Raw genomic sequence first — 17,805 nt, 5'->3', positions numbered from 1 at the left:
GTCATCCCAGATTAGCCTGTGCAGTCCACACAGGCTATTCAGGGAAGACACTTTCAGCCTAAACTAGAGTTTTGCCAAGAAAAGACTTTCTTGAAACATTTTTTCTTATAAAAGTGGAAAGTGTTGTCCCTGATTAACCTATGCAGACTGCACAGGCTTATCTGGGACAACACTTTACACACATGCATTAAACCCCATTTTAATATCATAAATACGTTACCTGTTATCTCTAGCTACCCCTTTCCAAGGGAGTTATTTCATCCGGAAAATATTCAAGCGCTGGGAATCGTCCACCTCTATAAGAATCCAAATCAGGTTAAACATAGTACAATGCAACCTAACAGGAAATCAAGAACCACAACTCATCTTTCCTTTCCGGATAAAACCATGTGCACGCCTATTTTAGGCTCAGGACTTATGTGTTCTTTTCACTGTGTTTTTGGCGGAGTTTAAAAGGATAAAGTTTATTTATCTTTTATTTGTATCATTCGGTTTATATTTCTATACTTTTTGTTGCAGTAATTGTCATATTTCTGCTTTTGCTGGGTTTCTTTGTTTGTATCGTCGCTCATGTACATGACGTCATGAGCACGTGAACCACGAGGAATTCGTGCCTATTCCCCAATAAGTAATTGAGGTCAATTGGACAGCGTTCTTTGTGTTTACATTTTGTGGTTTAACTTTTTATTTGAATTTATAATCATTAATTTGTTTTTTTGTAGGTTCTTTCTGTTTCTTTTATTTCAGAATGAACTTACAGGATAGAGGTTCTTGTGGTCATATCAAAGCAAGGTGGGATTCCCACGATACTTGCTTGGCATGTACCGGTTGCACATTTAATAACAAATGTGCGGTTTGCGATTTGTGGGCTTACGACGTATGGACAAAAGCAGGTCGCCGGAGGACGTCGATCAGCCGCAAACGCAACGAACCTCCATCCGACGTTGATTACCCGGTGACTCCACTGGTCAAGGATGACCAGCGGTTTTGTCAGTCACCGAGTACCGGGCAAGATGGTGTTGTTGTCAGTCGATCGTCATCAGATCTTATGACTCACACCATGCATACCGGCGACATTGATCATGGAACGACTGGATCAATGTCAGACCACATGGCAGCCGCCATTCTACGGTCTTTGTCCGGTGACGTAACCGGTCATAATATGACCGGCCGGTCACCGGTCCGGTCCGGTCCGGTCACCGGTCATGTCACCGGTCCGGTCCGGTCCGGTCATGTCACCGGTCCGGTCCGGTCACCGGTCCGGTCACCGGTCACCGGTCCGGTCCGGTCCGGTCACCGGTCCGGTCACCGGTCCGGTCCGGTCACCGGTCCGGTCACCGGTCCGGTCCGGTCACCGGTCCGGTCCGGTCATTGATCACCGGTCCGGTCACCGGTCCGGTCCGGTCACCGGTCCAGTCCGGTCCGGTCACCGGTCAACAGTCATCAGTTGGGCCTGCCACCGATAACACCAATCGCCGGTCAAGAAGAACTCGGTCTTCATCATCGGCGTATTCTTCTACATCCGATTCGTCGTCGAATACATCGTCTTCATCAAGGAGTGGACATCGGACACGCTCTTCTTCGTCGAGCAGTTATCATCGTCGCGGCGCTCATAAGCGATCACGTCGTCACTCACGGAGACGGTATTCCAAAAAATCTCGATCACATCGCAGCCGATCCACATCTCGACAGCGCAGCCGATCCAGATCTCGACATTGCAGGAAACGAGGACGTCGGCAACGTTCACGTAGACAGCATCGGACTTACCATACGTATAGTCGTTCACCATCGTGTTCCGTTATGGAATCGCATGTTTCCATGCCAAATGTGTCGGTTCCAACGTTGACTGCCACACGTATTGCATCTTCAGGAGCTCATCTCACTACTACGGCGTCAGTGTCAACACCACGGGTATCATCTACAGTATCTAGTCGTGTACCCCCTACAGCTACCCTGTCGAATCCTGATACACTATGGATACAGAATTCGGCGGGACATTTTGTACCGGTCAATGCTGATAATTTACCTTCTTCCGGTTTACATTATCAGTTTACTGACGTCGGGGATGATCATTCGCTGTTACCAGACAATTACAATCCGGTACAAGATATTCTCACTTCTGTTCCTGCTGATTCTATACAAACCGCTGGTGTTGTAGAGAGTGAGGCTGATTCAGATGCAGAATCTAATGTTGAGACGGATCAATATTTAGCTCCGATTGGTCAGATCTATGAACTGATGTTTCGTACTCTTGGTGAAGATTACTGTCCAAGACCTGCTGAACTGTCTTCAAATGCGACGATTTCTGTGACAGAACAACTTTTTCGTACATATGAATATCTTGATTATGAAATCGTTTCATGTAAATGATGATAATGTATAGGGTTATTCTGTGCATGCATGATTCTTATGCGTATTATTATCAATATCATTATTATTTTTTTTTTATCATAATAATATTTATTATTATTATTATTATTACTACTACTATTATTATTATCATTACTATTATTATTATTATTATTACTATTATTATTACTATTATTATTATTATTATTATTATTATTATTATTTAATTACTATTATTATTACTAAATTATTGTTTAAGCACAAATGCTATTATTGAAAACCAATGTTAATTTTTATCTCTCCCATTTTGCGAACTTAATTTAAAACTAACAAACAATCAATGTAACTGTTAAAACTGTTAAGTGATTCAAACTGCTTATATAAATATGACTTCCCCCTATACCAAAATGTCCCGCACTTGAACCGGAAACAAACAATGTATTTTGTACTGTGTATATTATATGTTCCCCATGTTGTATCTATGTATACCTGGGAGTAATAAAGTATTGTTCTGTTCTGTTCTGATCCCAACAGGGTTATTAAGTCGACGGCTCGTCCTGACCCACGACTTCCCATTGGTTCTACTGTTCTATCTGTTCTTCAATCATTGGAATCAGCTAATAAGACTATTCCAAAACGAGGAGAAACATGGAAAATTCCTAAGGAACTAGCTGATCCAAAACACCAGGAAGGTAGTAAAAGTTACAAACCTCCTGTACCACATGCAACATCTGGGTTGGATTTTTCAAAACTTCCGGTTCCAGATCCGGACATAAGCAAGCTATCTCTTGTAATGCCAAGTGGTTCCAATTCAGTTTCTGTTCCGTTTTCAATGTTGGAAACTTGGGAAATGAGGGAACGTAGATCATTAGGTTTGACTAACCAAATTGACTTCATGCTAGCGACAATTTTACAAATGGTGTGTGATTGGTCGGAATCTGTTCCGGAGGAACTCCGTGATTTGTTAATTCATCTCTCACGGACCACACTGGCCTTATCTCACACTTCTGCTTCTTCAATGTCCGAGATGCTAAGGATTCGTAGAGATCTTATCCTTACTTCTTTACCTAAAGATTTTCTGTTGGAACCTGGTATGAACTCGCTCAGAACAGCTCCTCTCACATCAGGGTTTCTTTTTGGTGGAAGGATACAAGAAGCAATCACAGCTGACAAGGATGACCAACTTCATGCTTCTTTAGCTAGAAACAACTCTGGACAACGCCAAGGGGTCTTTAAGCATCCTGCTTCTAGGCCACCAGCAGTTCCAGCATTCAAGACGGCTAAGAGAAATAACCTTTTCTCTAAAAAGCCTTCTTTTAATCCACGGTCAGGTCCTAATAGGCAGTCTTCCTATAACAGACCTTCTTTGTCACACAAGTCTTCTAATAAAGATTCTGGGAAAAAGGGCAAACCCAAGCCGGGACAGAGGAATTTCAAACCTTCTACCGGCAGGGGCGCACCTCCTGCTTATCAGCCCTAGGTCCCTTCCCTTTCTACCGCCACAACCTCCGATGCCGGAAATACCAGTCGGGGCCAGACTTTTCCACTTCTCAAATCGATGGCTTCAAATTACTTCAGACGCATGGGTTCATTCTCTTGTGACAAAAGGCCTGACTTTTCAATTCGAAAAAAGGCCTCCACTTTCTCGCGTCCCTATAGAGCTGGTATCTCGGCATCCACATATTCCAGAGTCCATTCTCGGGCTCTTGGAAAAACAGGCGGTAGAAAGGGTTCAAGATCCTTATTCTCCAGGATTTTACAGTCGTCTTTTTCTTGTTCAAAAGAAAAATGGTTCCTGGAGACCAGTAATAGATTTAAAAGTGTTCAACATGTATCTCCTCAAACCAACTTTCAAAATGGAGACTCCTTCTTTCATACGGGAATCCATCAAACCCCTGCACTGGGGGGTGTCTTTGGATCTGGAAGATGCTTACTTCCATGTTCCTATACATCCCAACTACCGAAAGTACTTGCGATTCGCCTTTCAAGGCCAAGTCTACCAGTTCCGGTCTATGCCTTTCGGGTTGGCGACAGCCCCACGAGTTTTTACCAAACTAATGTCGGCAGTCGGATCACACCTCAGAGTTCACGGGATTATTCTTCTTCAGTATTTCGACGACTGGCTCTTACACCAGCTCGATCGTCAATTGCTTCTGTACAACCTAGAATTCTCTTGGAAGGAGCTCCTCTCGTTAGGGCTCCTTCTCAATGCAGACAAATCAGACCTCATTCCTTCACAGGACTTTACGTTTGTGGGAATGAATTTCTTGACCCACATCAATCGGGTCAGAGTGTCTATTCAACGTATATCAGACCTTCTGATGAAGGTCAACTGGGTTTTGTCCCAATCTCATATAACAGCTCAAGAATTCCTCTCTCTCAACGGTATCCTGAGCTCAGTAGCAGACTTTGTGCAGTTGGGACGTCTCTTCCTACGTCCTCTTCAGCACTATCTCTCAGCTTGTTGGAAATGGTCTCCAGGCAATCTATTAACACAGATTCCAATCCTTCCCTCCTTAAGGTCTCATCTTCAGTGGTGGCTAGACGAGGAGACTCTGTTGGCAGGAGTACCCCTTCTTCCCCCGCAACCGTCATTATATCTAATAACGGATGCGAGCAAGGAAGGGTGGGGTGCTCACCTGGAACCTCTCAGTCTGATAATTTCAGGGTTGTGGGCTCATCAGGAATCTCACCTTCATATCAACAATCTAGAAATGCGAGCAGTATTTCTAGCTGTATCTCATTTCCAATCACATCTTCGAGACTCTTGTGTGATGGTGTCAACAGACAACACATCTGTGGTGGCTTACATCCAGGCACAGGGGGGAACACATTCTCAATCCCTGTATCTGGAAACCAGAAAATTACTTGTTCTTTGCAAAACACTCAACATTCATCTGCTGGCAAAATATATACCAGGTCGCCTCAACGCCCTGGCGGATGGTTTGTCTCGCAAACACCAGTTACTTCCATCGGAGTGGACACTTCATCAAGAAGTGACCAACCAGATCTTTTTCAAGTTCGGTTATCCCCTGGTCGATCTATTTGCAACCAGACACAATCACAGACTTCCTCTGTATGTGAGTCCAGTTTACGATCCAGCAGCGTGGGCAATCGACGCGCTTTCGTTCGCATGGGACCAACTGGATGCTAACGCCTATCCCCCACCCATTCTAATTCCCCAAATATTGGGGAAAATCAGGGTGAGCTCTTGCAGGATACTCCTGATTGCCCCTTGGTGGCCCAGAAGATCTTGGTTCAACGATCTTCTCAGTCTCCTGTACGATTATCCCAGGAATCTTCCTCACAGGTCAGATCTTCTGTCTCAAAGCGGCAGACTACATGCGGACCCAAAAATGTTCCACTTACACGTCTGGCCGTTATCAGGCAATCTTTGCAGAAGAAATGTTTTTCTGTCAGGGCTTCAACCCTCGTTGCTTCTGCAAGGAGAAAATCCACCAGAGCAGTCTATGATGCTCGTTGGAAACTCTTCTCCAATTGGTGTTTTCGAGGGAAAATTAATCCCCTCAATCCCTCTGCTAGACGAATAGCGGATTTTCTCATTTATCTTTTTGATGATAAGAAACTTTCTCTTAGTTCCATCAAAGGATACAGATCTATGATTTCGCATACATTGGCTTTCACTAAGTCTTCACAAGTCTGTGCTGATCCAGCTATTTCAGAACTTGTTCGAGCTATGGAACTTAGTCGTCCTGTATCTCGTACACTTGCTCCTAAATGGGATTTAGCTTGTGTGCTTGGTTCCCTTATTAAGGCTCCCTATGAACCTCTTGATCAGGCTTCATTACAATTCCTAACATGGAAGACCGTTTTCCTTCTTACTATGGCTTCAGCCAAACGGAGAAGTGAAATTCATGCTCTTTCTATCGAGGATAGTCATCTTCGTTTTGACTCTTCTGATGGTTCTGTTACATTGTTGTGTCAGTCAGGATTCCTTGCTAAAAATCAACTCCCCTCTATGGCTTCCAAACCCTTCAAAGTTCCAAGTCTATCTAGAACTTGTGGACATGAAGATGATGATAGACTCCTTTGCCCGGTTAGGGCTTTGAAGTTCTACCTTAAAAAGGTTAAGTCTATTCGAGGTTCTCGCAAGAGACTTTTCATTCCATTAAAAGGGGGGGGGGGGGGGCGATGTGTCTGCGGCTTCTATTTCTCGTTGGATAGCCTCGACTATAAGGAAAGCTTATTCTTCTCTTTCATCGAGGGATTTATCCCTGTTTAAGATAAGACCGCATGAATTAAGAGCTCTTTCGGCTTCGTGGGCTTATATTAATCAGACCCCACTATCTGAAGTGCTTCAAGCTGCTTTCTGGAGGAATCCGACCACCTTCTCCTCTTTTTATCTTCGTTCTCTTGAGTGCCAACAAGACAATTTGTATAAGTTGGGTCCTCTTGTAGTGGCTCAAACTGTAGTTTCTTCTATGGCGTAAGTACACTGGTGCCATCCGAGAATTAAGTACTATACTGTACTAACAAAGATTATAAGAGGACTTGATTCTACTATCTCTGGCTGTAAACCCTCTATATGGGTTTTGCTGTGATGGGAAAAAATATGCGAACCTTCCCGCCGCAGCTGCAAAATCAGCTAGAGATAACAGGTAACGTATTTATGATATTAAAACAAATTTTCTTAAGTAAAATTCATTTTAATTATTAAATACTTACCTGTTATCGGTAAGTCCCACCTCCCACCCCGCTCATCGCCTTTTTATGTTTGCGTAAAGGAAAGATGAGTTGTGGTTCTTGATTTCCTGTTAGGTTGCATTGTACTATGTTTAACCTGATTTGGATTCTTATAGAGGTGGACGATTCCCAGCGCTTGAATATTTTCCGGATGAAATAACTCCCTTGGAAAGGGGTAGCTAGAGATAACAGGTAAGTATTTAATAATTAAAATGAATTTTACTTAAGAAAATTTGTTTTCACAGAGCATGGCCCAGATCATTTTTTTTCAACTGGAAGTTTTAGCAAACAGTGTAGAACAATGACTGATTACAATTCTAGACAGTGTGAAAACTTGTAATCTGAAAAGTGGAGTAAAAAAGTGAAGGGGATTGCATTTCTTAACATTTCGGTATCAAATCATTATTTGTAATTTTTGCCCTTAATTGTATGTGTGAAGGAGACATTAAATATTCAAATTTATGGTTTTACATCAACTGAAAGATACAGTTAATACTGTGTATTATTTTATACATAATTACTTGTTCCTTGATGCTTGTGTCCTTACATTTTGGTTTTGTTTATAATATGAATTGATTTTTTAAATGTTTTATCACACCTGTTAATATAAATGACATGCCAAGTGATTGATTGTATATTTTCATTCTACAAGATTTAGTTGTATCAAAACAACTGACTTTATATTATTAAGTATAACAAAACAATAATACAGGCATACTAAAAAATAAAAAAGCGTAAAGATACACATACACTACAAAATTAATTCGCCCTTGTATGAAACAGAATAATATTCACACTTACTAGCGTAACGATTTAATGTAAAAAAAAATGTATATATATGCATTTACATGTTTTGGCAGTTATTCGAAAAAAAGCTGTATTGTGTTCAAAACAATTCACCTATTGAAACATAGATTCCGTGCTAATGTCTTAACGATTCATCAGGCACAAGTCAAACTGTAAAATCCCATCTACTTTTAGTAAACTAATTAATTATCATGCAGTGTTGACCGCAATTTCATGAAATGAGGCAACCAGTGCATACATTTGACGCAATAGCCCCAGTGTGACCACAAGTTCAGTTAATAATTCTACCGGTGCATGTGGGTGCATGTGTTTACCGCAATTACAGTTAATGAGACAAACGGTTTATATGATTGTCGCGAGCGCATTAACAACAAGGAGTCTTGTTCTGAGAAAACTGGGCATAATGCATGTGCTTAAAGTGTCGTCCCAGATTAGCCTGTGCAGTTTGCACAGGCTAATCAGGGACGACACTTTCCACTTTAACTAGATTTTCAGTAAAAAGGGACTTCCTTTAAACGAAAAATAACATTAAAGCGGAAAGTGTCGTCCCTGATTAGCCTGTGTGGACTGCACAGGCTAATCTGGGATGGCACTTACGCACATTTATTATGCCCAGTTTTCTCAGAACACGACTCCAATTTTAGTTTATGAGACAACCGGTGCATACGTTTGCAGCAATCGCCCGTGTGTCCTGCACACCCTCCTCCTCCAAAAAGTCAATAATCTTCCTCATCCGATGCTTCCTAGCTACAAATAGCGCTTCCTTGACCTCCTGGTGTCCGGCATTCCAATATAGATTGTCTTTAAGGTACTGGACTATTCTCTTCAATGCCTGCAAATCGTTGGCCTTGACCGCCGCCACAAGATGTTCCTCGCGGTACAGGACGCCATAGGTCAATAGAAGATCGCATAACTTCATGTTTCCCCAGTTCACACAGATTGTCATCGCCGCTTCTTTGTGTTCACACTTCCAGCATTTCCCATTGGCGATTGATGTGCTCCGTTTCCATGCTGGGTCTTGATTATCAGAAATATCGTTTGAAGATCCGTCAGTATTTGGATGTTTATCAGAAGTTCCGTTTGAAGATTTGCCGTTATTCGAAGACTTGAATCGTCTGCCGTGAGACGGCGATTCAGCACTTCTACCCGAGCTGTGCGATTGGGGAGGTTTTTCCTTTGCTGGAGAAGTAGATCGGTTTCGAACTTTAGACACAAGTGGCCGAGACGCCGTGCTGCCATTTGTAGAATAGCCGTTCGTTGATTTTGGGGATTGAGATCTTGATCTTCTGTTCGCCGATTTACTACCGACGCTACCTATGCGGTCTTTAGATCTGCGTTTTGGAGACAAACTTCTATTCCCAGAATTGCGTTTAATCAACGAGTCTAATGAGCCCGAAACGTTTTTGTTTATAGAGGCCGATTGTGGTCGCCTGGCAATGCCCCTAGTAAGACTTTCGCGCGACACAGATTTGCTTCTGCTCTGAGCTAGCGACAGACTTTCCCTTAATCTTGCAATAGGTGTTATTCCACTCGTAAGCAGTGAATTATTTCTTCTACCTTTTGGGTGGCGTTTAACACCATTAGTTGCAATACCCGCACCGTTCAGTTTCGAAGATGGCACACCGTTGTTGTTATTAACAGATGATGGCGAATAAGATACATTCGTCATTTGATCCATGCCATTTCCATTTTTAATTGTTGAAGACAAATTTTGTCGACTTTTGTGCTTGCACTGCATACGGTTTAACATCTTTTGCACAAGGTAGGAAGCCTGGTCGGACTCGCGGTTCTCAACGTGTCTAAATATATAGGCAAGGAAGAAGGAAAACTGAACTCGTTTGCCGTTGTGTAGCTTCCACGACTTATGTGGATCAGTTGTCTGGGAGCGCAAGAACGTCTTGGCAACATTATTCGCTTCGAGAAATTTGAAAAACTGATCTACGAAACGTTTATCATGGAAAAGTGGATTACGAACTGCCAAATGCATTTGCTGGTGAACAATGACCTCGTTAGCGATTTTCTTCATATTGTCGTCATATTCTGAAATTGAAATAGCATGCCTAGGCTTTTATGAGGTTAAACAATACATGAATAAACTCTATAGTTTAGAGGAAATAACTCTGTTAAATTTTTATATATGCAGACAAATGTTCACAATATTTGTTAATAAACTATATTTGTTTATCGGATTGCTATCTTAAATAATTGTTTAAACTGAAAATCGGTTGCACATACGTCGATATTGGTTGCGCAAAAAATAGTTTCAATTATAATTATCAATTATCCTACTTTATTTGTTTCAAATTAAACATGTTACTACGACTACAAAAAACAACTACCTTTGCTGATATCATTTTTATAAGACGATTCCTTCATATTCCCTTCTAGACTCGCAAACGGAGTATTGGGAATATCTTCGTCGTCAGAGTAGTTATAAATCTTTTGGAAGTCATCGAATGGTTTGGTGATTCGTTTAACATCCTTATAATCATGTTCTTTTCCTTTGTACTCCGTCAGCACAGTTTCAACTGCATCGAGCAACTTTGCAGAACTAGAAGAATTGCCCAATGGCATGTTGCGATCTTCAATTTGTTCGTTGTCTCTATTGCTTAGGATATGATTGTATGAACAGCCGTCCATCTGGTCTTTGTCCAATCTCCACATGTACTTCGTTTTGGTTTCAGCATCGTTTTCTTTCGTTTTCTCGTTAACATTTTCGTCAGGCACGCTATTTATCCAACTCACTGGGCTGGGGTTCCTTTCAGCACCTTGCTCTTTTTCGCTTTGACTGCGACTGCTCTTCTTGACCTTTGGAGACTTGGAACGAACGGAACCTCTGGATTTAATTTGACGTTTTTTAGATTTTTGTTTAGCTTCAACGCTAACTGATGATTGCCTCGATCGGGCTGAAACGGGTCGACTTTTGTTTCTCCTGGAGGATTGTTTTCGCGCTAGAATTCCTTTACTGATATCGCTTAAATCTCCAACGGAATATCGTCGTTTTAATACGGCTAATTTACTCGCAAGGTAAACCTTTTTCGTTGTGACTTGTTGAGCGTCTGCTAGAAGGGGTTTTGCGGTTGAATCCCACGCTGATTGTTTTGTTTTCTGTTCTCGTTCAGTTTGCTGCAATTTGCTTTCACGAAGAATGACTTTAAATTGTGGCGAGCCATTAGTTTTTTCACTTGATACTTTTCCACTTGCAGATCGTGGTTGCCCTGGGCTACGAGAGTTTCTGGCGGAGTTTTTCGACCGTTGTAACTCATTTTGTTCCTTAATTGATGATAGGCGTGGTAACGCTGATCTCGGTCTCCGCGTCAGCCTAGGTTGCTTCTGTCGCGATGTATACTTCAAGTCTACAATTTGTTTCTTTTTTGTTCCATTCGCTTCGTTTGATACGTGATCTCTGATGGGCTTTCTGTCTCTTGGGTGGTCGTCTTCAATCATGCCTGATATCAAATGTTCCAGACTCATCTGCGTCTCTTTCCTTGTCTGCGTAGTTTTTGATTCCATTTCAACTTTACAAATGAAATTCCTGACATGCTTAATGAGCTCTGCATCATCCGCTTTGTCAGCAAGTCGTTGAACTGCCGCGCAAACTTTTAGCCAATCGCGTTTCGCCTGTGTACCGCGTTTCGCGATCAGGCCAACACACTTCTGGCTGCTGCGTCTGAAATACTGCTGGTACGTCTTGGCCAGGAAAACCACGTCGTCCTGCTCGCGGACGGAGAGACAGTTTGAGGCGCGCAAGACGATACACATAAGCCGTGTACTCCATCGGGAAAGATCGGGAGCCGCGCGTTTTGGCGGGTAGGCGATCAGAATCAGGCTTTGAAGTTCGGCCAATGCCATAAGTATGTTGAGCTGAAATAGAGAGCCAGTGTACCTTATTAGCACATTGACTAGATAACGAATGAAATCAGGGAAATACCTGTCTGCAAAACCTGTATAAGTCTAATTTGTGAAAAATGTGTTTGTAATATTTACTTTGGATTTTCACGTGGCTGTCTACAACGTATCACGATATAAGTCTTTATTTTTTGTTGAAGTTATTGTCAAATAGTGTCATTCTGACGCGGCATTGGATGGGAAGATTCAGAAAAAAGGTAAGATTGTGGACGACCTAGTTTTGTTATGAGCAATTTATATATCACTGTACAGTTTAAAGCGACCTGTAGAGCTTATCACTATTAGTATAGCTGGGTATTGCCTTGTTGTAACTTGTGGAAGACCGACCTTGTGGACATCCAAGAAGTTCTGTACAGACATGCAGTCTAACGCAGCCACCTGCTGAAGGCGCATGCGCAGTATGTCAGCCGTGACGCCCGAAAGAAAAGCCATGATTATATTCGAGTACTTCCGGTGCTGCTCTTGCTAGAAAAGTAAACGGTTATGGGAAAATGGGGCTTAATGTATGTGTGTAAGTGTCGTCCCAAATAAGCCTTTGTAATCCACACAGGCCAATTAGGGACAACACTTTCAGCTTAAAGTGGAATTTTGTAAAAAGAAAAATTATTAAAGTGGAAAATGTTTGCCCTGATTAGCACAGGCAAATCTGGGACGACACATACGCACAGGCATACAACCCCGTTCCCAAGAGAGTGTGTTATCCGTGTGTTGAATAATATTAAACGCACAGGAACTTAATAATTTAATATGGGAATAACTGAAGTTAAGAAACATATTCATGCTAGAATTTAGTTGCAACCATCTTCTCGTATGTTATTAATGTATTTTTTTCAATTGATGTCATATGACAATACATACATCACAGCGAGTATTTTTGTGTGTGTCGTGTTCGCTGCAAAAGGAGTTTAATGCATGTGCTTAAAGTGCGCATGCTTATCAGGGACGACACTTTCCGCCTATATGTTAGTTTTCTATATGTTAGTTTTCGTTTCAAGAAAGTCTCCTCTTAGCAAAAATCAAGTTTATATGTAAAGTGTCGTCCCTGATTAGCTTGTGCGGATTGCACAGGCTAATCTGGGACGACATTTTACGCACATGCATAAAAAACCCTTTTTACAGAGCACGGCTCTATTATAATAGTAAGATACAGACAAAGGTAATGTTGACAACACGTATTATTGTCTGAACAACTTTATTTGGATTGCATACATATTCTGAAGGAAGATATTGTCAAAGAGCCATATAACTTCCTCAATCGCTTGCTGTCAAAATGTCTTTACAGCTAAACATTAAGTTGTATGAGAGGAATTAATCAAGGCGTTTAAAAAACTGTGTTTTAGCGCAACTTTGATACGTTACCAGTTCTACGAATGGCTAGACACGCCTAATGCGACTTCAATTGTGTTTGTAACGTACACCTTTAACTGTTTGTGAACCTTCATATCACTAACGAGTGTTGTTGTGTTTTTTTTTTTCGTTCATTTTTTTATAAATGTCAACATGTTCTTAATCTCCAACCTACATCTATAAGTTAAACCTTAGTCAATATACATGTAATAATGAAAGCACGTTTATTGCAATGTTAAAGTACTTGTTAGAAACACACACACATATTAATTCCCCCTTTTAAATCAAAACGACGCGATTTTTTTCAATCCAAAGGGACCCGGCCCCTTCCCAACATGGTGAAAAAAAAACAACACTACAAACCTGAAACGCAGCTCCTCGAGTCACTTTCGGTGGTATGCCCTGTACAGAACTGGCCGAACCTGGACGGTACATGGCCATGTATAATTCCGTCACTGACCTACGACAAACAATGATTTGACGAAGCAAAGACATGCATTACTGAAATTTGACGGTACTCGGTCCTGTTTCATAGCGTTTCTGACTACAGATAAACAAAGATTTGAAGAAGCACTTAACCCATTTATGCCTAGTAGACTCTCCCATCCTTCTAAATTGATCAATTTATTTCCAAAATTAGGGATATCTAGTATATTTATTTCCATATTTAGAATATTTCTTACAGAAATTCCTTTAAGCAAACAGTGCAGACCCTGATGAGACGCCGCATCATGCGGCGTCTCATCAGGGTCTACGCTGTTTGCCAAGGCCTTTTTTCTAGACGCTAGGCATAAATGGGTAAAGTGAATTACTTAACTTTTACGGTACCTAGGCCATGTTGCATTGCGTTCATGACTAGAAACCAACAGAACTCAACGAGCATAGGCAGAGCCAGATTAGCAACGGGGAGGTCGATAGGTAGTGAAACTTTTGGGGCCCCCGGCCCCTAGTTGGCTGAGTGCCTACTAGAGCCCCTTGCCCTGTCGATTTCACTCATTAAAATACACCTTCCAGTGCAAGGGCGGCAATACAGAACACGTGACAATATCCGTTAATACGTATAGGATATCACTATAATACCGAAATGCAAATACATTATAATTATTAGATCAATAATTTAAGAAAACAGTCACTGTAGTCTCTTTACATGTATAAACATATGTAACTGTTTATCCAGAAAAAAAATCATATGAAACAATTTTAAACTTAAATAACGATCTACGATAGGTAGTTTCCGTTCGGACCGTAACAATTATTTGGACATGGTCTTAAATAAGCAGCGGGACCTAATTGGTCATCCGGGACTGAGCATAGACCGTCGGTCTTGTTGTTAAACGTGAATTAGGGACATATATGATTACAGAAATTAACGGTACATGGTCATATAACATAATTTGTAATCATTGAATTTCTATTATCGCTGTGAAAAACGGACACAAAAATGTTTTCTGATATTGCTGAACAGTATCGACTTTTGATGAAGATGATATAAAATACACACCTTGGATAATTAAATCGAATTACAATTGTAATATATATTTTGTATGACAATGGGGTACAATCAAGATAGCTATAAGAATACCTATAAAGAAATATATATTAGCATTATGGATGTCATTTTGTTAGCTAAAATATTTTAACCCATTTATGCATAGCGTCTAGAAAAAAGGCCTTGGCAAACAGCGCAGACCCTGATGAGACGCCGCATGATGCGGCGTCTCATCAGGGTCTGCGCTGTTTGCTCAAAGGGATTTCTGTAAGAAATATTCTAAATATAAAAATAAATAAACTAGACATCCCTAATTTTGGAAATAAATTGATCCAATTTAGAAGGATGGGAGAGTCCACTAGGTATAAATGTGTTAATAATAGCCGCACACATAACGTTTCACGGTTACTCAGGGACGAGATTGTTGGTACGTAGGTGTCATCGTTTCCGGTTGAAATATAAAAACAGCATGAAATACATGTATTTAAAATTATATGGTTTGCATATGTATGTCATACATTTTCAACTAGCATTCAACATTGTTATTAGCTTAAAAAGTGTGTTTTCTAAATCCCATAGTGACTTTCAAAATGTATTTAATTGCGTACTTACTTTTAATAAAAACTCCAAAAAGTATCTTCGGTGTTTTAACGCAAAAACGTTATACTGAAAATTCATTACACAAACTTGTTACCAAATATCCAATGGTTGTTTTTGTTTTCTTTCGGAATTCGATAAGCTAAATGTTTGCAATACCTTTTGTTTTTACGCATGCGATTAGATAAGTATAATGGTTCGGTAATCGATCTGTGTTTAAGATTTTATGAAACCTTAGGCGAGCGGGTTAGGCCTCAGAGTTGACATTTTAATTAAATACCCTCAGGATCGTGTTTCTGTTAATCTTTGTAAACGTTTAGTATGAGTCGGGCGTTAGTATAAAGGTTAAATGCCATTCTGCAGGCGGAGTTGTCGTTCCTTGTTCTCAAATACCATCTCTGCCATCACAAGACAATTCTACCCGATTGTATAGGATTTTATTTTTGTTTAAGTATTATATTATAAAAAGTAGTATCATTTTCTTTTATGTATTGTCCTCGGTGGTAATGAAAAGGTCATAGACCGGACGGCTTCGTATGACTTGAAGGAATGAACAAACACAATACTGTTGATTGAAAACGGGCATTTATTATAAAATGCCATACAAAGATAAATACTAGAACAGATTCATTCAGAAAGGCATAATGGGTGGTAAAAAACACGCCACGCATACAAACAATGACTTTGTGAAGTTGAATGTAAAAACAAGTGCTTGTAACAGTAAAATAATAAACAAATGTGTTTTACACATAGGTAAAACATACATAGTACGGGAGTTAAAACCTTATGGCGGAGAATGGGTGGAGGTGGTTTGTTAGTTTTGACCATACTGGATTACCACGTCACAGTCTGGAAGGAACAAATGGCCACAATGGCCAAGACCGAATTTGATTGGTCAAAAGAGCCCATGTGATCCCACACTGAGGTTATATATAAGTAATTAAATATAAGGCTTGAACAAGTATACTGGTAACAAACAATTAAACAATTAAGAAGGCGTACAATGACATAAAATCTTTTATGTGTGCATAAAATATTATTTATGTATTGTCCTCGGTGTTAATGAAAAGGTCATAGACCGGACGGACTCGTATGACTTGAAGGAATGAACAAACACAATATTGTTGATTGAAAACGGACATTTATTATAAAATGCCACAAAAAATAAAAAATAGAACAGTTTCATTCCAGAAAGGCAAAATGGGTGGTAAAAAACACGCCAGAAAGAGGACCCGAACGGGAACCCCGCCGCCCATGAAGTACGGGAGAGGACCGCAATTAGAAAAGGGGGTAGCTGCCCCCGAATGGATATAAACGTAGCCTTACGATAAAGGTCAACAAAAGTAGTATCGTTTTCTTTTATGTTTCGAAAATAGTGTATAAGTTAAGGTTCATAATTAAACATTGAATTACCTAAATTAATATAACGGTAACATCATTATAATTCCCTGTCAAATGTAAAACCCTTTTATATTGGTTATTTGATTTGCCGCCGAAATACTGCAATCTGATTGGATTGGGCATGGTCACAGTTTGATGGTTATTGTCTATGATACGCTCTGAAAAGATGAAATTTCTTATTTACTTAAATGTCGACAGTGTGATTGTTGTAATGTACAGAGATTGCTGGTGCCAATGAGTAGAGTGCATTTAGACCCTCAGTTTGGTGAGTTAATAAATGTATAACCTGTTATTGTTATATTGTTGTAACCTGTAATTGCATAACTCATGTACATGTAAGTTTACATGCATTTCCTCAGAGACGGTAACCGTGTTGCTCCATAAATCACTAAGGACTTACAAGAACCCATCCCAACCGATAGGATACTAGAGTAACCCTGGGTGTAGAGCGAGAGTCTACCTAGCTTGCAGCACTCACCTCTCCTCGTGGCTGATCGTGGCCGTCACGTTCGAGAGAACAGCTTGCGTGCTCTTCCCTCCTAAAGTAAGACTCGGCTGTTCCCCACGAAACGCTGGGTTGATCATCGTCACGATTGTGCTAGCCGTGTTCGGAAATAATATAATAATACTCGTGATATTTGATGTGAATGGCTTCACGGGCTTGAATTGCGTTCCGTCCATGAAGGAATACTACGACCTAAATGACTACGTTTACCACTGGATCGACTTCACGTTAATTTTCGGAACGCCGTTCCCGTTGCTACTTATTGGCAACGTCACAGTCGTAGTGCAGCTCGCGCGCTCCCGTTCAAGACGTCAGCGGATGAATATTTCCGGTCAGGCGCGCGACACGCGTCCAGTGTCGATACTCATGATTTCCCTGTGCGTGCTGTTCGTCTTCACGATTACACCGGTGTCTGTCGGTATGGTTAACGATGTTGCCGTTCTGGTCAGCTACTTCAACGCCACCTTCAACTTTGTCATCTACGTGTTCAGCGGCTCGAAGTTCCGCGCAGAATTGCGGAGCCTGCTTTTCTGTATGGCAACACAATGCACCAGCCTGTTTGTGAGCTAGGTGCCGATGCAGCTGAACTCGAATTGCTAATAGCATCAAAATGCCGACGAAAACCGCTATCATTAACAATATTTGACATAATTGTTTATTTCATAATATTAAACACATATGCTGGATTGATTTTGGA

General features: G+C 40.8%; 1 protein-coding gene across 1 annotated transcript; it reads right to left on the bottom strand.

Annotated features, from left to right (window-relative positions):
* Positions 1 to 10,741: 10,741 nt before the first annotated feature.
* LOC127875042 (uncharacterized) lies at positions 10,742 to 17,188 on the bottom strand. Its single transcript, XM_052419843.1, has 5 exons — positions 17,082 to 17,188; positions 13,480 to 13,576; positions 12,097 to 12,234; positions 11,210 to 11,724; positions 10,742 to 10,766 (listed from the first exon to the last, which is right to left on the bottom strand). Exons 1-5 carry the CDS (start codon positions 17,186 to 17,188, stop codon positions 10,742 to 10,744), a joined length of 882 nt encoding a protein of 293 aa, XP_052275803.1.
* Positions 17,189 to 17,805: the final 617 nt, after the last annotated feature.

The sequence above is a fragment of the Dreissena polymorpha genome, chromosome 3, assembly GCF_020536995.1.
Source record: "Dreissena polymorpha isolate Duluth1 chromosome 3, UMN_Dpol_1.0, whole genome shotgun sequence".
Lineage (NCBI taxonomy): Eukaryota > Metazoa > Mollusca > Bivalvia > Myida > Dreissenidae > Dreissena > Dreissena polymorpha.
The sequence above is the reverse complement of the archived record's forward strand: the minus strand, read 5'-3'. Positions and strand labels throughout refer to the sequence as shown.

Coding starts and splice junctions, on each gene's coding strand:
- LOC127875042 (XM_052419843.1), bottom strand. CDS start 17,188: ATGATCAACCCAGCGTTTCGTGGGGAACAGCCGAGTCTTACTTTAGGA. Junction 13,577..17,081: donor ACGATCAGCCACGAGGAGAG/GTGAGTGCTGCA, acceptor TGTTTGTCGTAG/GTCAGTGACGGAATTATACA. Junction 11,725..12,096: donor ACTTCTTGGATGTCCACAAG/GTCGGTCTTCCA, acceptor TCTCTATTTCAG/CTCAACATACTTATGGCATT.